This window comes from Theropithecus gelada, chromosome 20 (genome assembly GCF_003255815.1).
Source record: "Theropithecus gelada isolate Dixy chromosome 20, Tgel_1.0, whole genome shotgun sequence".
Classification (NCBI taxonomy): Eukaryota; Metazoa; Chordata; class Mammalia; order Primates; family Cercopithecidae; genus Theropithecus; species Theropithecus gelada.
In genome coordinates, this window is record NC_037688.1 from 50,591,408 (window position 1) to 50,610,182 (window position 18,775).

The window sequence follows — 18,775 nt, forward strand, 5'->3', positions numbered from 1 at the left end:
CCAGAACATTTTTTTTTTTTTTTTTTTTCTTTTTTTTTTTTGAGACGGAGTCTTGCTCTGAGCCCCAGGCTGGAGTGCAGTGGCGCGATCTCGGCTCACTGCAAGCTCCGCCCCCCCGGGTTCACGCCATTCTCCTGCCTCAGCCTCCTGAGTAGCTGGGACTACAGGCGCCCGCCACCTCGCCCAGCTAATTTTCTTGTATTTTTAGTACAGACAGGGTTTCACCGTGTTAGCCAGGATGGTCTTGATCTCCTGACCTTGTGATCCGCCCGTCTCGGCCTCCCAAAGTGCTGGGATTACAGGCTTGAGCCACCGTGCCCGGCCATTTGTTAATATCATGTAGTCAAATATGAATTATCCATTACATGCTCTGACACAGATGAACCTTGAAAACATCAGGGTCCGTGAAATAAGCCGGCCACAAAAGACCACGTGTTGCAAGATTCCATGTGAAATTCTCACAAAAGGCAAATCCAGAGAGACAGAAAATCAATTAGGGGTTGTCTAGAGTTTCCAGGATTGTGAGGAAAATGGGAAGTGACTGCTGATGGGGACAAGCTTTCTTCTTGGGGTAAGGAGAATGTTCTTTTTTTTTTTTTTTTTTTTTTTTTGAGACGGAGTCTCGCTCTGTCGCCCAGGCTGGAGTGCAGTGGCGTGATCTCGGCTCACTGCAAGCTCCGCCTCCTGGGTTCACGCCATTCTCCTGCCTCAGCCTCCTGAGTAGCTGGGACTACAGGCGCCCGCCACCACGCCCGGCTAATGTTTTGTATTTTTAGTAGAGACGGGGTTTCACCGTGGTCTCGATCTCCTGACCTTGTGATCCGCCCACCTCGGCCTCCCTAAAGTGCTGGGATTACAGGCGTGAGCCACCGCGCCCGGCCTGGAGAATGTTCTAAAGTTAAGTACTGGTGATGTCTGTACAACTCTCAGTATACTAAAAACCAATGAGTTATACATTTTATTTATTTATTTACTTATTTATTTATTTTGAGACGGAGTCTCGCTCTGTTGCTCAGGCTGGAGTGCAGTGGCGCAATCTCAGCTCACTGCAACCTCTGCCTCCCGGGTTCAAGCGATTCTCCTGCCTCAGCCTCCTGAATAGCTGTCATTACAGGCATGTGCCACCACATCCAGCTAATTTTTGTATTTTTAGTAGAGACGGGGTTTCACCATGTTGCTCACGCTGGTTTCGAACTCTTGACCTCATGATCTGCCCGCCTTGGTCTCCCAAAGGGCTGGGATTACAGGTGTGAGCCACCGTGCCTGGCCACATTTTATTTTTTTATTATTTTTTTGAGACAGTGTTACCCCATCACCCAGGCTAGAGTGCAATGGCACAATCTCGGCTCACTATAACCTCCACCTGCTGGGTTTAAGCAATTCTCATGCTTTAGCCTCCAGAGTAGCTGGGACTACAAGCGCCCATCACCGCACCCAGCTAATTTTTGTATTTTTAATAGAGACAGGGTTTTGCCATGTTGGCCAGGCTGGTCTCAAACTCCCGACCTCAAGTGACCCACCTGCCTTGGCCTCCCAAAGTGCTGGGAATACAGGTGTGACACCACACGCGGCTGAGTTCTACAGTTTAAATGGGTGAACTGTGTGATGTGTGGATCATGTCTCAATAAGAAATATATACATTTCCCCTGGAAGCAGCCCAAGCATGGCCCCGGCAACATGGCTGCCTGCCCTTGTTGGCTGTCTATCTGGATTTCTGGCAACTCAAGTGGACAAGGGCCATAGTGAATCCTTGTCAGAAAATCCCCGCCTGAGATCACGAGATCAGGAGATTGAGACCATCCTGGTCAACATGGCGAAACCCCGTCTCTACTAAAAATACAAAAATTAGCTGGGCAAATGGTAGCGCGTGCCTGTAATCCTAGCTACTCGGGAGGCTGAAACAGGAGAATCACTTGAACCAGGGAGTCGGTGGTTGCAGTGAGCCGAGATCGTATCACTGCACTCCAGTCTGGTGACAGAGCGAGACTCCGTCTCAAGAAAAAAACAAAAACAAAAAACAAAACAAAAAACAAACAAACAAAAAAGAAAAATCCCCACCTGAACTGTGGTTCCTTGGTTTGTTTTGAGGGCAGCTGGTACCTGGGACCATGAGCACACGTGGACAGGAGGCCAGGGTGTGGGGTGCAGGTTGGGGTGGGATCAACCAGTGAGTGAAACATTATAGGATAGAAATCACATGGTTTTGACCAAAGGGAAGGAAGGCTGAGTGAAGTTTCCACAGGAAGAGGACTCATGTCTGGGTCATGTGGGAATCGATCAGTGGCGTGAGGGATGACTGACTGCACAGCCTGCTGGAAGGCGTGTGGCTTGTGCGGCTTGATGCATGAGGTCTGCCACCCTCAGTCACTCCCCAGGGGATGAGGCAATGTCATGGGAGATAGCAACAGGAAAATCATTACTGAATCAGGCCATGAGACACAGACTGGCACATAGGGAGGCCAAGACAGGAGAAGACCGAGCCATTCTCAGGGTGCAGAGATACCTTTCAAAGAGCTTCAGGTTCCCTGGAGACGGCCACAGCTCCTGGAAGCTGGCACATGCCCACACACTGGCGTGGTTGTCCACCAGGTCCTTCAGCTGGGAGTGTACCTGCAGAACAACAGGGGCCGGGGCTGGGTCATGGAGGGACCACCCGAAGGCTCCACGCCTGGAGGTTCTTAAGGACAAGACGCAGATGTAGGGTCTCCTGTCTCCCTCCCCATCCCAAGTAGTTGAGGTCCCCAATCTCTGTGTGAAAATAACTGTCGCTTTGAACAGATAAAACAGCCCAGAAACGAGTTTCTCTGAGGTTCTAAAGCAGGGCAGAGGACAATGATCTTGGAAGGAGGGAACAAACACCTAGGCTGAGAAAGAGGGTTCCACATCCCTGCAAAGGTGTCACCCCCAAAGACAGGGGAAACACTCTAAACGGGGGCAGGCAGGACGGAAATGTGTTTTCTGCTTCCCCACTGGAGGCCTTGCTAGTGGGAGTGTGGAAACAGGTCACAGGGACTCAGGGCAAAGAACACCACCCGTGATGGAGGTCTCAGGTAGAACCTGGAACCTCTGTGCTGGGCCAGCACAGGAAGTGTCCAGGCCAGGACCTGGAGCACAGGTGCGCATTTTAAGCACCAAAGTTTCCACTGGCATTGGAAATTCAGAACTCCCTGGAGTCCATAAAGTGCGTCACACCTGCAATGGAGGTGACTTTAGGAGTCAGAAAATGGGTTGTTGCTGGCATTTTCCCATGAATCCACTGTATACTCTAGGTTAAGTCACTCAAAGTAAGCCTATGGTTCCAATATCTAGAAAATAACTCCTAGAGTTCATTTAAGTGTTAAATGTTACATGGGATTTGTCCTCAAGAATATATTCTTATTCTTTTAAACACTATCTTTTAAGGGATGCAAATTTCACTGCCATAAAAGGGTACTTTCGGCCGGGTATGGTGGTTTACGCCTGTAATCCCAGCACTTTGGAAGGCCGAGGTGGGCGGATCACAAGGTCAGGAGATTGAGACCATCCTGGCTAACATGGTGAAACCCTGACTCTATTAAAAATACAAAAAATTAGCCGGGTGTGGTGGCGGGCGCCTGTAGTCTCAGCTACTCGGGAGGCTGAGGCAGGAGAATGGCATGAACCCGGGAGGCGGAGCTTGCAGTGACTGGAGCCTGCACCACCACATTCCAGCCTGGGCGGCAGAGCAAGACTGTCTCAAAGAAAAAAAAAGGTACTTTTTCTGTTGACACTGTAATGAACAGAGGCAACTTTAGTGTGCTGGGAGACAGGAATGGACATTTCTGTAATCAGAATGTCTTAAAGAAAGCATATGGTAATGATATCATCGTTGTTTCCTTTCGCCCCCCCACCCTTTTTTTTTTTTTTTTGGAGACAGAGTCTTGCTCTCTTGCCCAGGCTGGAGGCTGGAGTGCAGTGGTGCAATCTTGGCTCACTGCTTCAACCTTGAAAATGGTTCAAGCCATTTTCCTGCCTCAGCCTCCCTAGTAGCTGGGATCACAGGCATGAAATACTACGCCTGGCTAATTTTTGTATTTTTAGTAGAGACAGGTTTCACCAAGTTGGCCAGGCTGGTCTCGAACTCCTGACCTCAGGTGATCCAGCCCCCTCTTGGCCTTCCAAAGTGCTGGGATTACAGGGGTGAGCCACCGTGCCCGGCCTCTGCCCGTGACCTCCTTTTTAGTCAAAGTTTTGTTCTGACAGTAAGAACACAAGGCCTTGATGGTAACAATGCTAGGGCTCATGCTGGTTTCATCCAGGGACTTACAGCTCGGACAGCCAGGATGTCCTCTACAGAAAGCCATTTCAGGATATGAAAGAGCACATCTTCGGGGAGACTCAAGATGGTCAGGTTTCGGGGCCTCCTCCTTATTCTTCGCTTTGTAGGATAACAGAAACACTTGGCACACCTACAGTGAACCACTGAAGGAAAAAAAGACAGAAGGCTTGATAAGATGAAAAATTATTCTATATACATACCCTTGAAGGAAAAAAAAAAAAGGATAAAAGTTACACCTGAAAATGATCTAATGGTTACTATTCCCTGTGCCACAAAAACGGAACTATGCTTCTTGTCCCAAAGATTATGTAAAAGGAGTGGCATTGCACAAATTACAGAAGAGATCATTCATTTTCAAATATTCAACAAATATTTATGGCAAATAGCGCATATCATGTAACTTGGCTATTGGGAAACTTTCTGATCCAGAGCCCACATGACAGTCAGAAAGGGGAAAAAGCTGCTGAGGCTGACGACCGTTTCCCTTCCATTTCACTCTTAGGAAAACCCCTGGGGCCTTTGCTGGAGATCTTTGCTTTTTGCACACATGACCAAGGTGCATAATGTTCAATAAGGATCTGTGGGCTTGTAGAGTCTGGTTTTCAATCCAAATTAGAAGGGTCGGCCCTGGAGAGAAGCCACAGGCTTGGAGGCCGGGGTAGTGTGCGTCCAAGTCAGCTCTGCAGAGTCTCAGTCTGCCCTCCACTGTAGAATGCAGAGTTGACAGCTACGCAGTAAGGTTGTTGCTCAGGTCCCAACACAAACCTAGACCTGTAGGTCTGTCTACAGGTGCAATCGTTAAAGGTGAGATGGGCTCTCCACCCACCAGGCAGGCAGCCCAGCCAAGCTTCTCAGATGTGCTCTCTCCTCTTCCCACAGCCGGATTTTCTAACTCCTACTCCAGCAACCCCTTCCTCACTCTAAGCAGATGACCTTAGCCCTTATTTCATAGAGAAACAGAAGCCCTCAGACAGGAACCTCAGGATCCTGCCTCCCCATCTACAAATCTACCTTTCTATCCATTCTTCCAGTCCTGAAAGGAAGCGCCACTCCCCTCTGTGGGCCCAAATTCCTCCCCACCAGGACTTCCTAGCGATTGCTCCTTGCTCCCCTCTCCCGACCCGGGTCTTCCTGTCAGCAATTAAAAGAGCTGCAAAAGCCAAACGTATTCCAGGGCAACGAATTCTCAAAGATTCTATAGAGCTCTCCATAAAATATTCCTCATTCTCCGGCTCCCGGACAGATACTGTGATAATAGCTCAAACTACAGCTCGAGTTTCCTGTGCCTCATCGCGCGCGGGGCCGAACGCTGCTTTCCACAGAGCTAGGTCCACGGCCCCGCTGGACCGAGGCCCAGTCAGGGCCGGGCCGGGCCGGGCCGCGGGATCGCTTCGACCCCACGCGCTCCGCAGCCCCAACCCCGACCAGGAGGCGCTGGTGTTTGGCTCCCCGGGACCCGATCGCCGCCCCGGGACCCGATCGCCGTCCGGGACCCGATCGCCGCCCCGGCAAAGGGCCGGAAAACGTCGCAGCGAGGGAAGGCGACGAGGGGCTCGGGCGCCCGCCGGGCATTTAAACCGCGCGCCCGGCCGCGGGGGCTCCCTGCGCCGGACGCGACACCCACCCCGGATTAAAGAGCTCGAGCCGGCCCTCAGGCCGCCAGGGCCTCCCCTCCCGCGGGACCCGCCGTCTGCCCCGCAGGGCAGGCAGAAGGGCTGTGGGGCAGAAACCGGCGGACATCGCCTCCCACTCACCGCCACCGCTCCCCATCGCCGCGCTCGCGTCTCTGTCGCCTGAGCCCGCCTGCGAGCGCGCCCGCGCCCCGGCTGGAGCGCGCGCGGAGCCCTCGCGCAGGCGCAGACCCCTCCCCGCCGCCCACCCCAGTTTTCAAACGCGCCCGGCCCTCCCATTGGCCTGCCCGGGGGGGCCGCCGCCTGCCCCGCCCACGTCCCGCCCCGGGCTCGCCTTATTTACCGCCCTCCACGCCCACACTGCCTGCTCCGGGCCCCCGCCATTGGCCGCGCCAGGACGCGAATTCGAACATTGGTCGCTGACTGGTGGAACCCGCGTGGCCGCCCCGCCTCCCCAGCGGGGCTGGGGTCCTGGAGGAACGCGGCTCCTGGCCGGCGCGCAGGGGTTTCTAGGCGTCCTCTCCCGGCCACGTGGGTTTGGGCTTCGCCGCTGACCCCCGGCGACTGGCATCTGCGGTGCCCGATGGGCTCCGAAGGCGCATGCCTGCGGCCGGGGAAAGAGGACTCCTTGGCGTCCCTCTCAGTCGCGGCCGTGATCCAGCCTGGCACAGCCCCGACGTGGCGCTTCTAGGACGAGGCCGTGCCCTGCCCGGGTCCCGGGGTCGGTCCTGGGCCCGCGACTTTTACCCCCAGCCTGCACGGCCATCCTTTCCGCCGCCTGCTTCAGGTGGAGACCCTTGGGTTTGTGGCCGAGCCGCTGCTGGGCGGGGATGCTGGCCCGGATCGTGGTAGGGAAAGAGGAGGTCGGAGCTGGCACTGGAAGTCTCCCCCGCGGAACGCTGACCCCTTCTTCCCGCGAATCGTGGCGCACCCTTGACGCCCCAGCGCCCCAGCCCCGGGGCAAGCCCTCCCCCTCACTTTGGCCAGATGCTGCCCCCTGTCTCGCCTCCTCGGCTGCTACCTGGGAGCTGCTCGCCGTGGGATCTGTCACATCTGCTCACTCCTGTCTTAGGCAGAGCCCATCCGAGCTGTCCTTCAGGAATCAGCCATACCCCACCCCTTTCACGGCACAGGCTGTCAAGGGGAAGACACGCAGCCTCCTGAGTGTCTGGTGGAGGACAGAGGGGCTTTTCCTGGGGAAGGCAGGGGCCTGGGCCAAGGCTGCCCACCCCTCCCTCACGCTTCCCTCAGTCTGCACCCTTCCATCCTTTTGAGTCCCCATAGAACCCCTTCAAGTACTGGGCCTGCCCTAGGCACACAGACAGGAGCCCTGGCGTGCAGGCTTCAGCCAGCCTGGAGCAAGAGACAGAGCAAACAGGTGATCACAGCACAGGGCGCAGAAGAGTCCGTGGCCCCAGAGAGGGCCTGGAAGTTGGGACTATTCCCTGTCCTGGAATCAGGAAGCGGATGAAGGAGGGCGAAGAGAGAACAGGCTGAGCAAGTTTGGGGCCTGCTCCCCAGATGTCTCATGTTCTCAGCTCCCAGATTTCTTATCCCCTCGTCTCACTTTTGTCCTCCTGGGTTACTGTTTCCTACTTTGTCACTGTCTCCCCCTAGGGCAGAGGTGCACTTTCAGGGTTAGCTTCCATAGCATCTTGAAGGGATTAATCAACTAGAGCCAGCCATGACCACATTAGCCACACCAGCTGCCTCTAGAATCTAGAACAGTGTCCCTGGTCCCTAGGTTGTTGTTTAGCTCTATCCTGTGCTCTGTATAGTGATCACTCTCCTTTCAATATGGAGAGGCAAATTTCTTTTTCAGGGAGCAGGAGTTGTCTTGATTGCAGCCATGCCTGCTCTCAGCCCGCACCCTGCACTGGCTGCCCTGGGGTGATAAGTGGCTCCTCCAGGGTGTGGGCCCGTTTCCCATTGGGCTTCAGGAAGGTGAGACCTTGTTGGAAAAGTCTAAACTGTTAGAAGCTCAGGGAAATTCCTGGTGGAATGAGGTGTCAGTTGAAAACGACATGGGTAGTGAGGGGCAGGGAAGAGTAAGGGAAAGTGAAGTAGCTTGGGAGCCTGAGAAATCCCACATTCAGAGAAGGTGGGCCTTCAGTGGAGGCAGAGAGGGGCATGGGAGGAATGAGAGCTGGATGTGGGAGCCCAGGGAGTGGCTTTCATCACAGGGGGCAGTCACCTGAAACAAGGACTGAGAAGAGGGTGGGCTGGTCACCATGGGTGTGTGACGCTGTTGTTCTGGGCAAAGGGTGCAGGAAGCATAGACAAGGCCCGTGCATGATACTTTCCTGAGTCCTGGCTGAGAAGAGACAGAGACCAGCATCTGCACTTCCCAGAGGGGAGCTGAGGGGCCTGTGGCAAGGGGCAGAGTGAGCTCCACAGAGAGAGAAAGGCCGCTGAATGGAGCCCGTCTCAGAGGAGAGGAGAGTGTACATGACAAAGGCATGCGGCCACATCCATCTGCATGTGGACAGTGCGATGGTCTGGCGCCCATGGGGCCTCTGCTCAGTGCTTCTCATGCTGGAGCTGCGTCAGAACACCTGCTATAGGGCTTGTTGCAACAGGATTGCTGGCCCTGCCCCAAGCATTTCTGATTCGGTAGGTTTTGGATGGGGCCCAATAACCTACATTTCTAACAAGTTTGCTGATGGTGCTGCTGCTGCTGGGACCCCACTGCAAGAACCTCTGCCCCAGTGCAACCCTGGCTCCCCTGCCTGTTGATGTGGGAAGTTACTGGCTGCCTCTAAGTCAATCTACCCGTGTGGGAGGTAGGGCGCTGTTCACTTCATGGGTGGATATAGGATCACACGCAGCCCTAAATTTGCAGGAGCTGGGGAAGAGGATGAAAGCCCACACATCCAAATACTTAATGTTGTAACATCCTGACTTAGGCTAGCAACCTTGTCAATATTTCTTTCCTCCTTCCTTCAGAAGAACAGTGTCATTACCACCTGGGAGGCCAGGTGTGAGTTTAGAATCATGGTCTCCATGAAGCTCCACTCTTGCATGTGACCATGGGAGCCAGCCCCACCCTGGCCTATGGGCACCCTCCTCTCTGTTTCTGGCTCTATCCTGCTTTCCAAAGGATCTGCACATCTGTGTGGAAACCCCCATGCACCCATCCAAACTCCACCCGCAGTTCTGCAGAGCTGCTGCTTTGCTGCACCTCGCGTCTCAGGGTGCGTCGGGCAGCATGGCCTGCCCTGGGAGGGAGTGCACTGGACGGACAAATTATCTGGGCAGGGGATTCTAGAGAAGGAAGAACGCAAGCTTTGGGTAAGCATTTCCCTCTGCCCTGCAGACTTCTTGCCCATGAGCAAGGGGATGACCAGGACAGTCCCCTTCAGGCCGGGCCTGAGGGTGGTGTGATCAAATGACATGATGCCTGCAGGGGACCGTCCACAGAGCTGGCACCTGGTCGGGTCATGGTTACTACTGTGGTCACTCCCTGGCCGCCGCCTTTGGAAAGGATGTGCAAGATGTTCTGAGTCTGCTTCCACAGCCAGGTCTCAACAAGACCACAGGCTACTCAGGTGGGACTCGGGCATCCCTTTCTAAGGAAACGTACCTGGGTTCCCCAGCGGGCCTCTTAAGTTCTCCAGTGGGCCCCACTCTGCTCCGTGCACTACAGTTAGGGGGAGAGCCCTGTGCTGAGCTAGCTGGGCCGAGAGCTGCCTCTGTAAGCCCTGGAGACCCAGGGCAGGCCATGCACACCTGGGCCACCCTGGCACTGGTCTGTCTTAATTACAGCAGGACAGGCTCTGAGGGAGGTAGGGAGGGAGGCTGAGAGAAAAGCTGAGAGGGAGGCAGGGAGGGAGGCAGCGAGCACGATGAGGAGCCCGCTTGCTCTGCTTGCTGTCATTGGTCTTCACTTTGGACCAGGGGCACAGGGCAGGCAAAGCTCAGGAAGATGACCTCCATGGTGACCTGACTAATTGTCCAGCATGTACTTCTTCTTGGCTTGCTCTAGAGTGCCAAACATCTGAGGGGAGGAAGGAGGCTGCTGTGGCCAGGCTGTCCCACAGATGCACACAGGGGAGGAGAGAAGGCGGGAAGGGCTGGCCTCTGGCTGTCCCACAGACGCACGCAGGGGAGGAGAGAAGGCGGGAAGGGCTGGCCTCTGGGACTGTGACATGGCCCCAAAGAGGCCCATCCCTCTTTCAGCTGCTCCAGAACACCTCCCAAGAAGTCAGTGCTATGGATCTCAGCTGTCTGTGCTCTTGGGTGGGAATGGTGCCAGAAGGTCAGAGGCCTGGTGGGTGTCCCTGGCTTGCTGTGTGTCCCCAGGCATCTGGTGTTCCCTCTCTGGGCCTGCTGTCCTCTCCGTGAAATGAGGGGGCAGGAGGAGCCGATCTTCAAAGTCCCTTCCAGGGGAAGCACCTTCTGTTCTATGATATCCACGTGAACATTGCCATGGAGACGGCAGAGGACAGGGGCAGTGCTGAACATGACTTCAGGGGGATGGAGAGGAGAGAAAGAGAGGGAGAGAGAGAGACAGAGTTACCCCAGAAAGTGGGTCACGTCAAAAATGTGCACTCACCTTTGCCCAGCTGAGGTCTTGGCCCAGCAGGTGGTCATGGACCACGCCTTGGTGCTTGTCTTCGAGGATGCTGGCTGCACGAATGAGGGATGGCATTGCTGTGACGGCCAGGCTGGAGGATCACAGAGGGTGCGTGGTTGCTCGGCACTGGGGTCCTCATCCCAGGGATTGGGGAGATGAGACATGGGAGGGGTGAGGCATAGATTCTCCTTACGGCAGACAGAAGAGGCCTAGGCAGGGGCCCAGGGCCCACCCAGTGGGGGCTGCTGGGGCTGAAACACACCTGGAAAGGTCAGGTCCACGAAGACCTTGAAATCCTCCAGCGCCTCCTATTGCCTTTCGCTGTGCACTTTGGCCCGCAGGGTGTAGCTGCTGCCAAACTTGCTCTTGAGGTGCTGGGGGCTGCCCAGGCACTTGAACTGCCCCTGGACCATGATGACCAGCTGGGTGCACAGGGCCTCACACGCCTCCATGCTGCGGAGAGGGCAGGGCCTCAGACAGGATTGGGGATGCCAAAGGCTGGTGCAGACAGGAAGGCATTGGTGCCCTGATCAGGCCATTCCTGATACTCATGCTCAGAGTGCGGCTCATGTGCAGAGCTGAGGGAATCTCCTCAAAGACTCTCCACCAGCTGCTGACGGGTCTCCTGGCCACCTGGTTCTTTCCCAGCCTACCTGGTTTTGAAACTTCCAGTTACCCACAGACCCAGGCTCTACCTGTAGGAGCTGATGATGATGGCCTTGCCAGACTTGCTGGCTCATGCCACAGCATTCCAAAGCAGGTGCCAGGCCGCGGGGTCCATGCCAGTGGACGGCTCGTCCAGGAAGATGACGGCAGGCTCTCTGATCAGGGCGATGCCAGTGCTCAGCTTCTGCTTGTTACCACTGCTGGGGGTGGAAGGGAGAAGGTTGGGTGACGGCAATGGTCAGTCTCCAGCAGTGAGCACTGCCAGCTCAATACTCACCCCCTTTCCTTCTCTATTCAGGAAGCATTCCCACACCTCTCATGGGGCTTTTAGCAATGCAGCCCACCACTTTCACCCAGAGCTGAACTGTGGCTTGGGCTGTCCACTCAAGGAATAGCCCATTCCCGTGGACACAGGGATGAGTCCAGGGTGAGCACATGGTTGAGGAGTCTTCTTTGAGGGTCTCGTAGTGTTGAGGGCAAGCACTTCTCTATCTGAGAGGACGGGCATTGGCCCATCTTAGCTAACTAAAAAAAAATAGTGGCTGGGCGTGGTGGCTCACGCCTGTAATCTCAGCACTTTGGGAGGCTGAGGCGGGTGGATCACCTGAGGTCAGGAGTTTGAGACAAGCCTGGCCAACATGGTGAAACCCCGTCTCTACTAAAAATACAAAAATTAGCTGGCCGTGGTGGCGGGCATCTGTAATCCCAGCTACTTGGGAGGCTGAGGCAGGAGAATCGCTTGAACCCGTGAGGCGGAGGTTCAAGTGAGGTGAGATCGCACCATTGCACTTCAGCCTGGGCAACAAGAGTGAAAACTTTGCCTCAAAAGAAAAAACAAAAAACAAAAAAACACATATTGCATTTACTATGCGCAACACACAGTTCTAAACTGCAAATGTGAACTCATTTGATCTTCAGAAGATGCAGGGAAACATAAAACCTGCTTGAAACAGAAGCCAACAAAGAGAGAAGACCCAAGGGACATCATCATCTGACCCTGTGCTCATTTTGCCAGACGTGTGGGCACCTCCCAATCCTGGGTATGCAGTACCGCTGTGTGCCTCCAGGGGGAGCTGCACACAACACGAAGGGAGTCCTTGGACCTGCGCAGCCTGTGGCCTTGCTTTGATTGGTGTCAGGCTTCTATCACTGACAACAGAAGGCTAAGAAATACCCCATGCTCCTTAGCAGAACATCTGCAGTTCAGGTACTCCAGGCCCAGTGGTATGAGGTAAGACGGGGCTTAAAATGCAAACTTACTGAAAATAGAAAGCCCTTCATGAAGTGGCAGGGAGAAAGGTCCGTCCTCACCTTATCAGGACAGTAACACCTGTGGTGCCATCGACCTGACCTCAGCCCGGTAAGCTGCCTTAGCCCTGCGTCAGCTTTATAATCCGCTCAAGCCCAGGACCAAGAGGAAGTGGTGCCTTGAGGCAGCCCAGGCCACTCACCTCTTTCTGCAGGGGTGGAGGCCGCCCCCAACCACCTGTGCAGTGACCTCATGCCCAGATCTGGGGGCTTTGCCCTGCTCTCCAGGTCTGGGAAGAACTGGAACTTATCTTGTCACTGGAGGTGGAGGGGCTGAAGGAAGCCCCAGATCTCCCCTGTAGGTCTTGACCAGCTTGTCGGCGTACATGTACCTGACTAAATCCTCAAGAATCTGGTCCACACAAGCAGTGATGTGGTGCTTTGGGATGCCCCAGATCCGGGCATACATGACCAGCATCTCACGGCCTGTCGTGAAGTTCAGCAGAGCATCAAACTGAGGACAGTAACCAATCCACCGCCGTATCTGAGTTAGGAAACAGCCCGGAGAGGGAGGCACGTCAGAAGAAAGCCTCTTCCCACCAGGTTTATCAAGCCTCCAATGAGGCAAGGGCCTGGACACCTGCCGGTCTTGCTCCAGGCTGCTGCCTCTGCCACTACCTGCATCTGCCACGTGAATGCACAGGCACACTACTAAGGGGCTGTGAGTGGAAGTAGAGTAACGTAAGGGAGCCTGGGACAGCCCTTGCTGCTGGTGTAGTGGACAGGGTGGAGTGCTTGTTTAGCTTCTCCTCCAGCCCACCCAGCATGAAACCTCAGCACACAGTGCCTCCCTACTTCCTGGTGCCTTTGAAGCATCCAGTCAATACAAGAGGCTTGCTTTGCTTTTTTCCTCTTTAGAAATATTTTCCGTTAGACATGTAATCTGCAAACAGATTTTCTTTGTAAAATATTCATGCAAAGACTCCTGCAGTCTATTGGCTCAGCCTGCTGTGGCCAGGCACCTGTGCACCCTTTAGACTTCTGTGTTGGCAAAGGCACCTTTGTGGGCCTGTGCTCCTTGCTCAGGACTGGCTGGGTGCTGTTTTTGCCAAATGGTATCATCCCATATCTACCATTCTGTAACATGCTTTTCTTTCTTATTTTCTTTTTTTAAGATGGAGTCTCGCTCTGTCACCAGGCTGGAGTGCAGTGGTGTGATCTCAGCTCACTGCAATCTCCGCCTCCCGGGTTCAAGCAATTCTCCTGCCTCAGCCTCCTGAGTAGCTGGGGTTACAGGCACACACCACCACACCCGGCTAATTTTTGTATTTTTAGTAGAGATGGGGTTTCACCATGTTGGTCAGGCTGGTCTCGAACTTCTGGCCTCATGATCTACCTGCCTCAGCCTCCCCAAGTGTTGAGATTACAGGCGTGAGCAACCGTGGCCAGCCAACATGCTTTTCTTACTCAACATTATGTCTTAAAGATATTCCTAGGTCAGTAAATACAGATCTACCCCCACTTATTTTAACTGCTAGTCATCTAGGGAGGGCTTCTAGATTTTATTTAGCTGTTTAAAAAATTCATTTGACTCATTTCCACGTTTTTGCTTTTATTTTTATTTTTATTTTTGGGACAGAGTCTCATTCTGTTGCCCAGGCTGGAGTGCAGTGGTGCAATCTCCGCTCACTGCAACCTCCACCTCCTGGGTTCAAGCGATTCTCCTCTCAGCCCCTCGAGTAGCCGGGGCTACAGGTGCACGCCACCACGCCCACCTATTTTTTTGTATTTTTAGTAGAGACGGGATTTCACCATGTTGGCCAGGCTGGTTTCAAACTCCTGACCTCAGGTTTTTGCCTTTCTAAACTTGCAGCTGACCACCCTCGTTTGTGTCCATGTTCGTCTACTCCCAGGTGCTGAAAAGAGTGGGATGCCATTTTCGAGAAGTAACCACTGTTTTTCCCTCCTATTTTCTCCCCTCTTCTCTTCTCTATTCAAACAGCTGGACAACCCTGGGCTTCACTGCCTGAGGTTGTGAGGATGGGTAAGATTTTACAGAATACAAAACAGAAAACCACATGGAGGCTGGGCACTGTGGCTCACACCTGTAATCCCAGCACTTTGGGAGGCTAGGTGGGTGGATCGCTTGAAGCCAGGAGTTTGAGACCAGCCTGGCCAACATGGCACACGCCTGTAATCCCAGCTACTCTGAAGGCTAAGACATGAGAATTGCTTGAACCCAGGAGGCACAGGTTACAGCGAACTGAGATCACGCCACTGCACTCCAGCCTGGGTGACAGAGGGAGACTCTAAGAAAGGAGGAAGGGGAAGGGGGAGGGGAAGGGGAAGGAAAAGAGAGAGAGAGAGAGAAAGAAAAAGAGAGAGAGGGAGGGAGGGAAAGAAAGGAAACCACATGAAGTGTCTGCTTAGTGAAAGAGAGGTAAGGGAGAAGGCTGTCAGCATGGAAGAATGTTTACAGAGACCTTACACAACTAAGGGCCCAGCTTTGGTTCCCAGAGTGGGGCTTCCCCCTTTTCCTTCTTCTTTTTATAAAAGCTTTATTAAGATACAATGCACGTACCACATAATTCACCAGTGTGTACAGTTCAACTGTTCTTAGCACGTTCAGATCCATCATCACACTCAACTTGAAACACTTCATTGTTCCCAAAAGAAACCCTGTACCCATTAGTAGTCGCTCCCCATTCCCTTTAACACCTCCAGCACCTGATTACCACTAATAAGCTTCCTGTCTCCATGGCTTTGCCTGTTCTGGACATTTCATATTAATGGAATCACACAGCAAATGGTCTTCTGTGTCTGCCTTCTTTTACTTAGCATAAGGTTTTCTGGTTCATCCATGTTGTGGTGCATGTCAGTGCTTCATTCCTTTTTATGGCTGAGGAATATTCCATATTATACAGCAAGACCACATGTTGTTTATCCATTCATCTGTTGATGGACATTTGGGTTGTTTCCACTTTTAGCCACTATGAGTAATGCTTCTGTGAACATTCTTGTACAAGTTTCTGTGTGGATGTAGGTTTTCAGTTCTTTTGGTTATATACCTAGGAAAGGAATTGCTGGGTCATATGGTAATACTATGTTTAACCTTTTGAGTATCCTTTTTGATAATTTTAATCTTTTAAAATTATATATATAACTTTCATATTTATATATAATATATATATTATATATATAGTTATATATATGTGTGTGTGTGTATATATATATAACTTTTTTTTTTTGAGATAAGGTCTCACTCTCTTGCCCAGGCTGGAAGGCAGTGGTGTGATCATGGCTCACTGCAGCTTCAACCTCCTAGGCATAAGTGATCCTCTCAGCTCCCAAGTAGCTGGGACTACAGGCACACACCACTGCACCTGGCTAATTTTTAAATTTATTGTAGAGATGAAGTTTGGCTATGTTGCCCAGGCTGGTCTCGGATTCCTAGGTTCAAGCCATCCTCCCGCCTGGGCCTCCCAAAGTACCGGGATTACAGGTGTGAGCCACCAAGCCTGGCCTAACTCTATCATCTTATTCAGGGCTAGCTAGCCCATATGTTGTACGTTCCTTTTTCTCTCTCAATTCTTCTATCACATAATTTTTTTCATGTTCCTATTTTTCCCTTCTATTAGCTTAAAAATATAAACTCCTTTCTCCCATTACTTTGGTTGTTCCTTTAGAGATTAAAACATGCATCCTTGACTTAGCAATGGATATCATTAACTGTTTACTTTATTCATGAACAAGGTAAGGACCTTAAAATACTTTACCTTCTTTTACCCTCTCCTGACTTAAAGCCATTGTTGTCATGTATTTTACTTTTACATGTATTTTAAACCTCATAAGACATTATTATTATAGCTTTCCGTCAAAACTGACACATCTCCCTTTTCTTTTTTTTTTGAGACGGAGTCTCACTCTGTTGCCCAGGCTGGAGTACAGTGGTGCAATCTCAGCTCACTGCAATCTCCACCTCCCGAGTTCAAGCGATTGTCCTCCCTCAGCCTCCCATGTAGCTGGGACTACAGGCGCATCTCCCATCACTCTCGGCCACACATCTCCCTTGAAAAAAAAAAAAAAACCACTTGGCCGGGCACGGTGGCTCATGCCTGTAATCCCAGCACTTTGGGAGGCCAAGGCAGGCAAATCATGAGGTCAGGAGATCGAGACCATCCTGGCTAACACAGTGAAACCCCATCTCTACTACAAATACAGAAATAACTCAGGCATGGTGACTCGTGCCTTTAGTCCCAGTTACTCAGGAGGCTGAGGCAGGAGAATCGCTTGAACCCGGGAGGCGGAGGGTGCGGTGAGCCAAGATCACGCCACTGCGCTCCAGCCTGGTGACAGAGCGAGACTCCATCTCAAATAAATCAATAAATCAATAAATCACTTTTTACTCCTTTTTTTTCCCCTGGGTTCCCAAAGTGCTGGGATTACAGGCATGAGCCATCCCACCCAGCCATCCTTTCTGTATATATATATTTTTAATAGGGTCTTGCTCTGTCACCCAGGCTAGAGTGCAGTGGTATGAGCATGGCTTGCCATAACCTCAAATCCTGAGCTCAAACGATCCTCCTACTTCAGATTCTGGAGTAGCTGGGACTACAGGAGCATGCCACTACACCCAGCTAATTTGTTAGTTTTTGTAGAGATGGGGGTCTCACTATGTTGCCTGGGTTGGTCTTGAACTCCTGGCCTCAAGCGATCCACCTGCCTTAGCTACCCAAAGTGATAGGATTACAGGTATGAGCCACTGCCACCACACCTAGCCCTTTCTGAATCTTTGAGTTTCCATCTGGGATCATTTTCCTTCTGCCTGAAACTTATTCTTTATTATCTCCTTTTGCATACATCTGCTGGTGATAAATTCTCTCAGCTTTTATTTATCTGAAGGTCTTTTTATTTATTTATTTATTTTATTTTATTTTATTTATTTATTATTTTTTTTTGAGATGGAGTCTCGCTCTGTCACCCAGGCTGGAGTGCAGGGGCCGGATCTCGGCTCACTGCAAGCTCCGCCTCCCGGGTTTACGCCATTCTCCTGCCTCAGCCTCCCGAGTAGCTGGGACTACAGGCGCCGCCACCTCGCCCTGCTAGTTTTTCGTATTTTTTAGTAGAGATGGGGTTTCACCATGTTAGCCAGGATGGTCTCGATCTCCTGACCTCGTGATCCGCCCATCTCGGCCTCCTAAAGTGCTGGGATTACAGGCTTGAGCCACCGCTTTAAAAAGCCTGAAGGTCTTTTTAAAAATATCTTCTGGGCCGGGCGCGGTGGCTCAAGCCTGTAATCCCAGCACTTTGGGAGGCCGAGACGGGCGGATCACGAGGTCAGGAGATCGAGACCATCCTGGCGAACACCGTGAAACCCCATCTCTACTAAAAAATATAAAAAACTAGCCGGGCGAGGTGGCGGGCGCCTGTAGTCCCAGCTACTCGGGAGGCTGAGGCAGGAGAATGGCGTGAACCCGGGAGGCGGAGCTTGCAGTGAGCTGAGATCCGGCCACTGCACTCCAGCCCGGGCGACAGAGCGAGACTCCGTCTCAAAAAAAAATAAAAATAAAAATAAAAATAAAATATCTTCTGGCCGGACACTGGTGGCTCACATCTGTAGTCCCAGCGCTTTGGGAGGCCGAGATGGGCAGATTGCCTGAGGGTGGCAGTCCGAGACCAGGCTGGCCAGCATGGTGAAATCCCATCTTTACTAAAAATACAAACATTAGCCGGGTGTGGTGGCAGACGCCTGTAATCCCAGCTACTCGAGAGGCTGAAGCAGGATAATCGCTTGAACCCAGGAGGCAGAGGGTGCAGTGAGCCGAGATCACGCCACTGCATGCACCAGCCTGGGCAACAGAGCAAGACTCCATCTCAAAAAAACAGAAAGCAAGCAAGCAAACAAACAAACAAACAAAACTTCTTTCCTAAGTATAGTTTGATGGGTTACTTTATTCCAGGTAGGTTGTTTCCTCTCATATCACTTACAATGTATCGTTCTGTTGTCTTCTGGCCTCTATTATTTCTGTGATTGGGCCTCTGCCAGTGTAACTGTTGCTCTTGTGAAGGGACTCCACCTTTTATCTCTGGGTCCTTCTAAGACTTTTTCTTGTTTGGTTTTCAGCAGATTTACTATACTGTTCCTAGAGGCTGATTTCTTTTTATTTATCAGCTTGGGGCTAATAGGGCTTCATTTGTGATTGAGGTCTTTCATAAATTTTGAAAAGTTTTAGCCATATGGTTTCAAATGTTGCCTTGTCTCCCTTCCTTTTGGAACCTCTGTTACACACATATTAAGCCTTGTCACTGTATCCTTCCTATGTGATTAGTCACATGTTGCTGCATAACAAATTACTT

At 52.2% G+C, this 18,775-nt stretch overlaps 1 protein-coding gene across 1 annotated transcript in view; it reads right to left on the bottom strand.

Moving 5' to 3' along the window:
- The window catches only part of CCNF (cyclin F), a 31,666-nt gene extending 25,551 nt beyond the window's left edge, over positions 1–6,115 (bottom strand). The window contains exons 1-3 of the mRNA XM_025371520.1: positions 6,052–6,115; positions 4,286–4,440; positions 2,504–2,610 (exon numbers count right to left, since the gene is read on the bottom strand). Coding sequence (XP_025227305.1) covers positions 2,504–2,610; positions 4,286–4,440; positions 6,052–6,067 — 278 coding nt within the window. The 5' untranslated portion in view covers positions 6,068–6,115. The remainder of the gene's footprint in view (positions 1–2,503; positions 2,611–4,285; positions 4,441–6,051) is intronic.
- Positions 6,116–18,775: the final 12,660 nt, after the last annotated feature.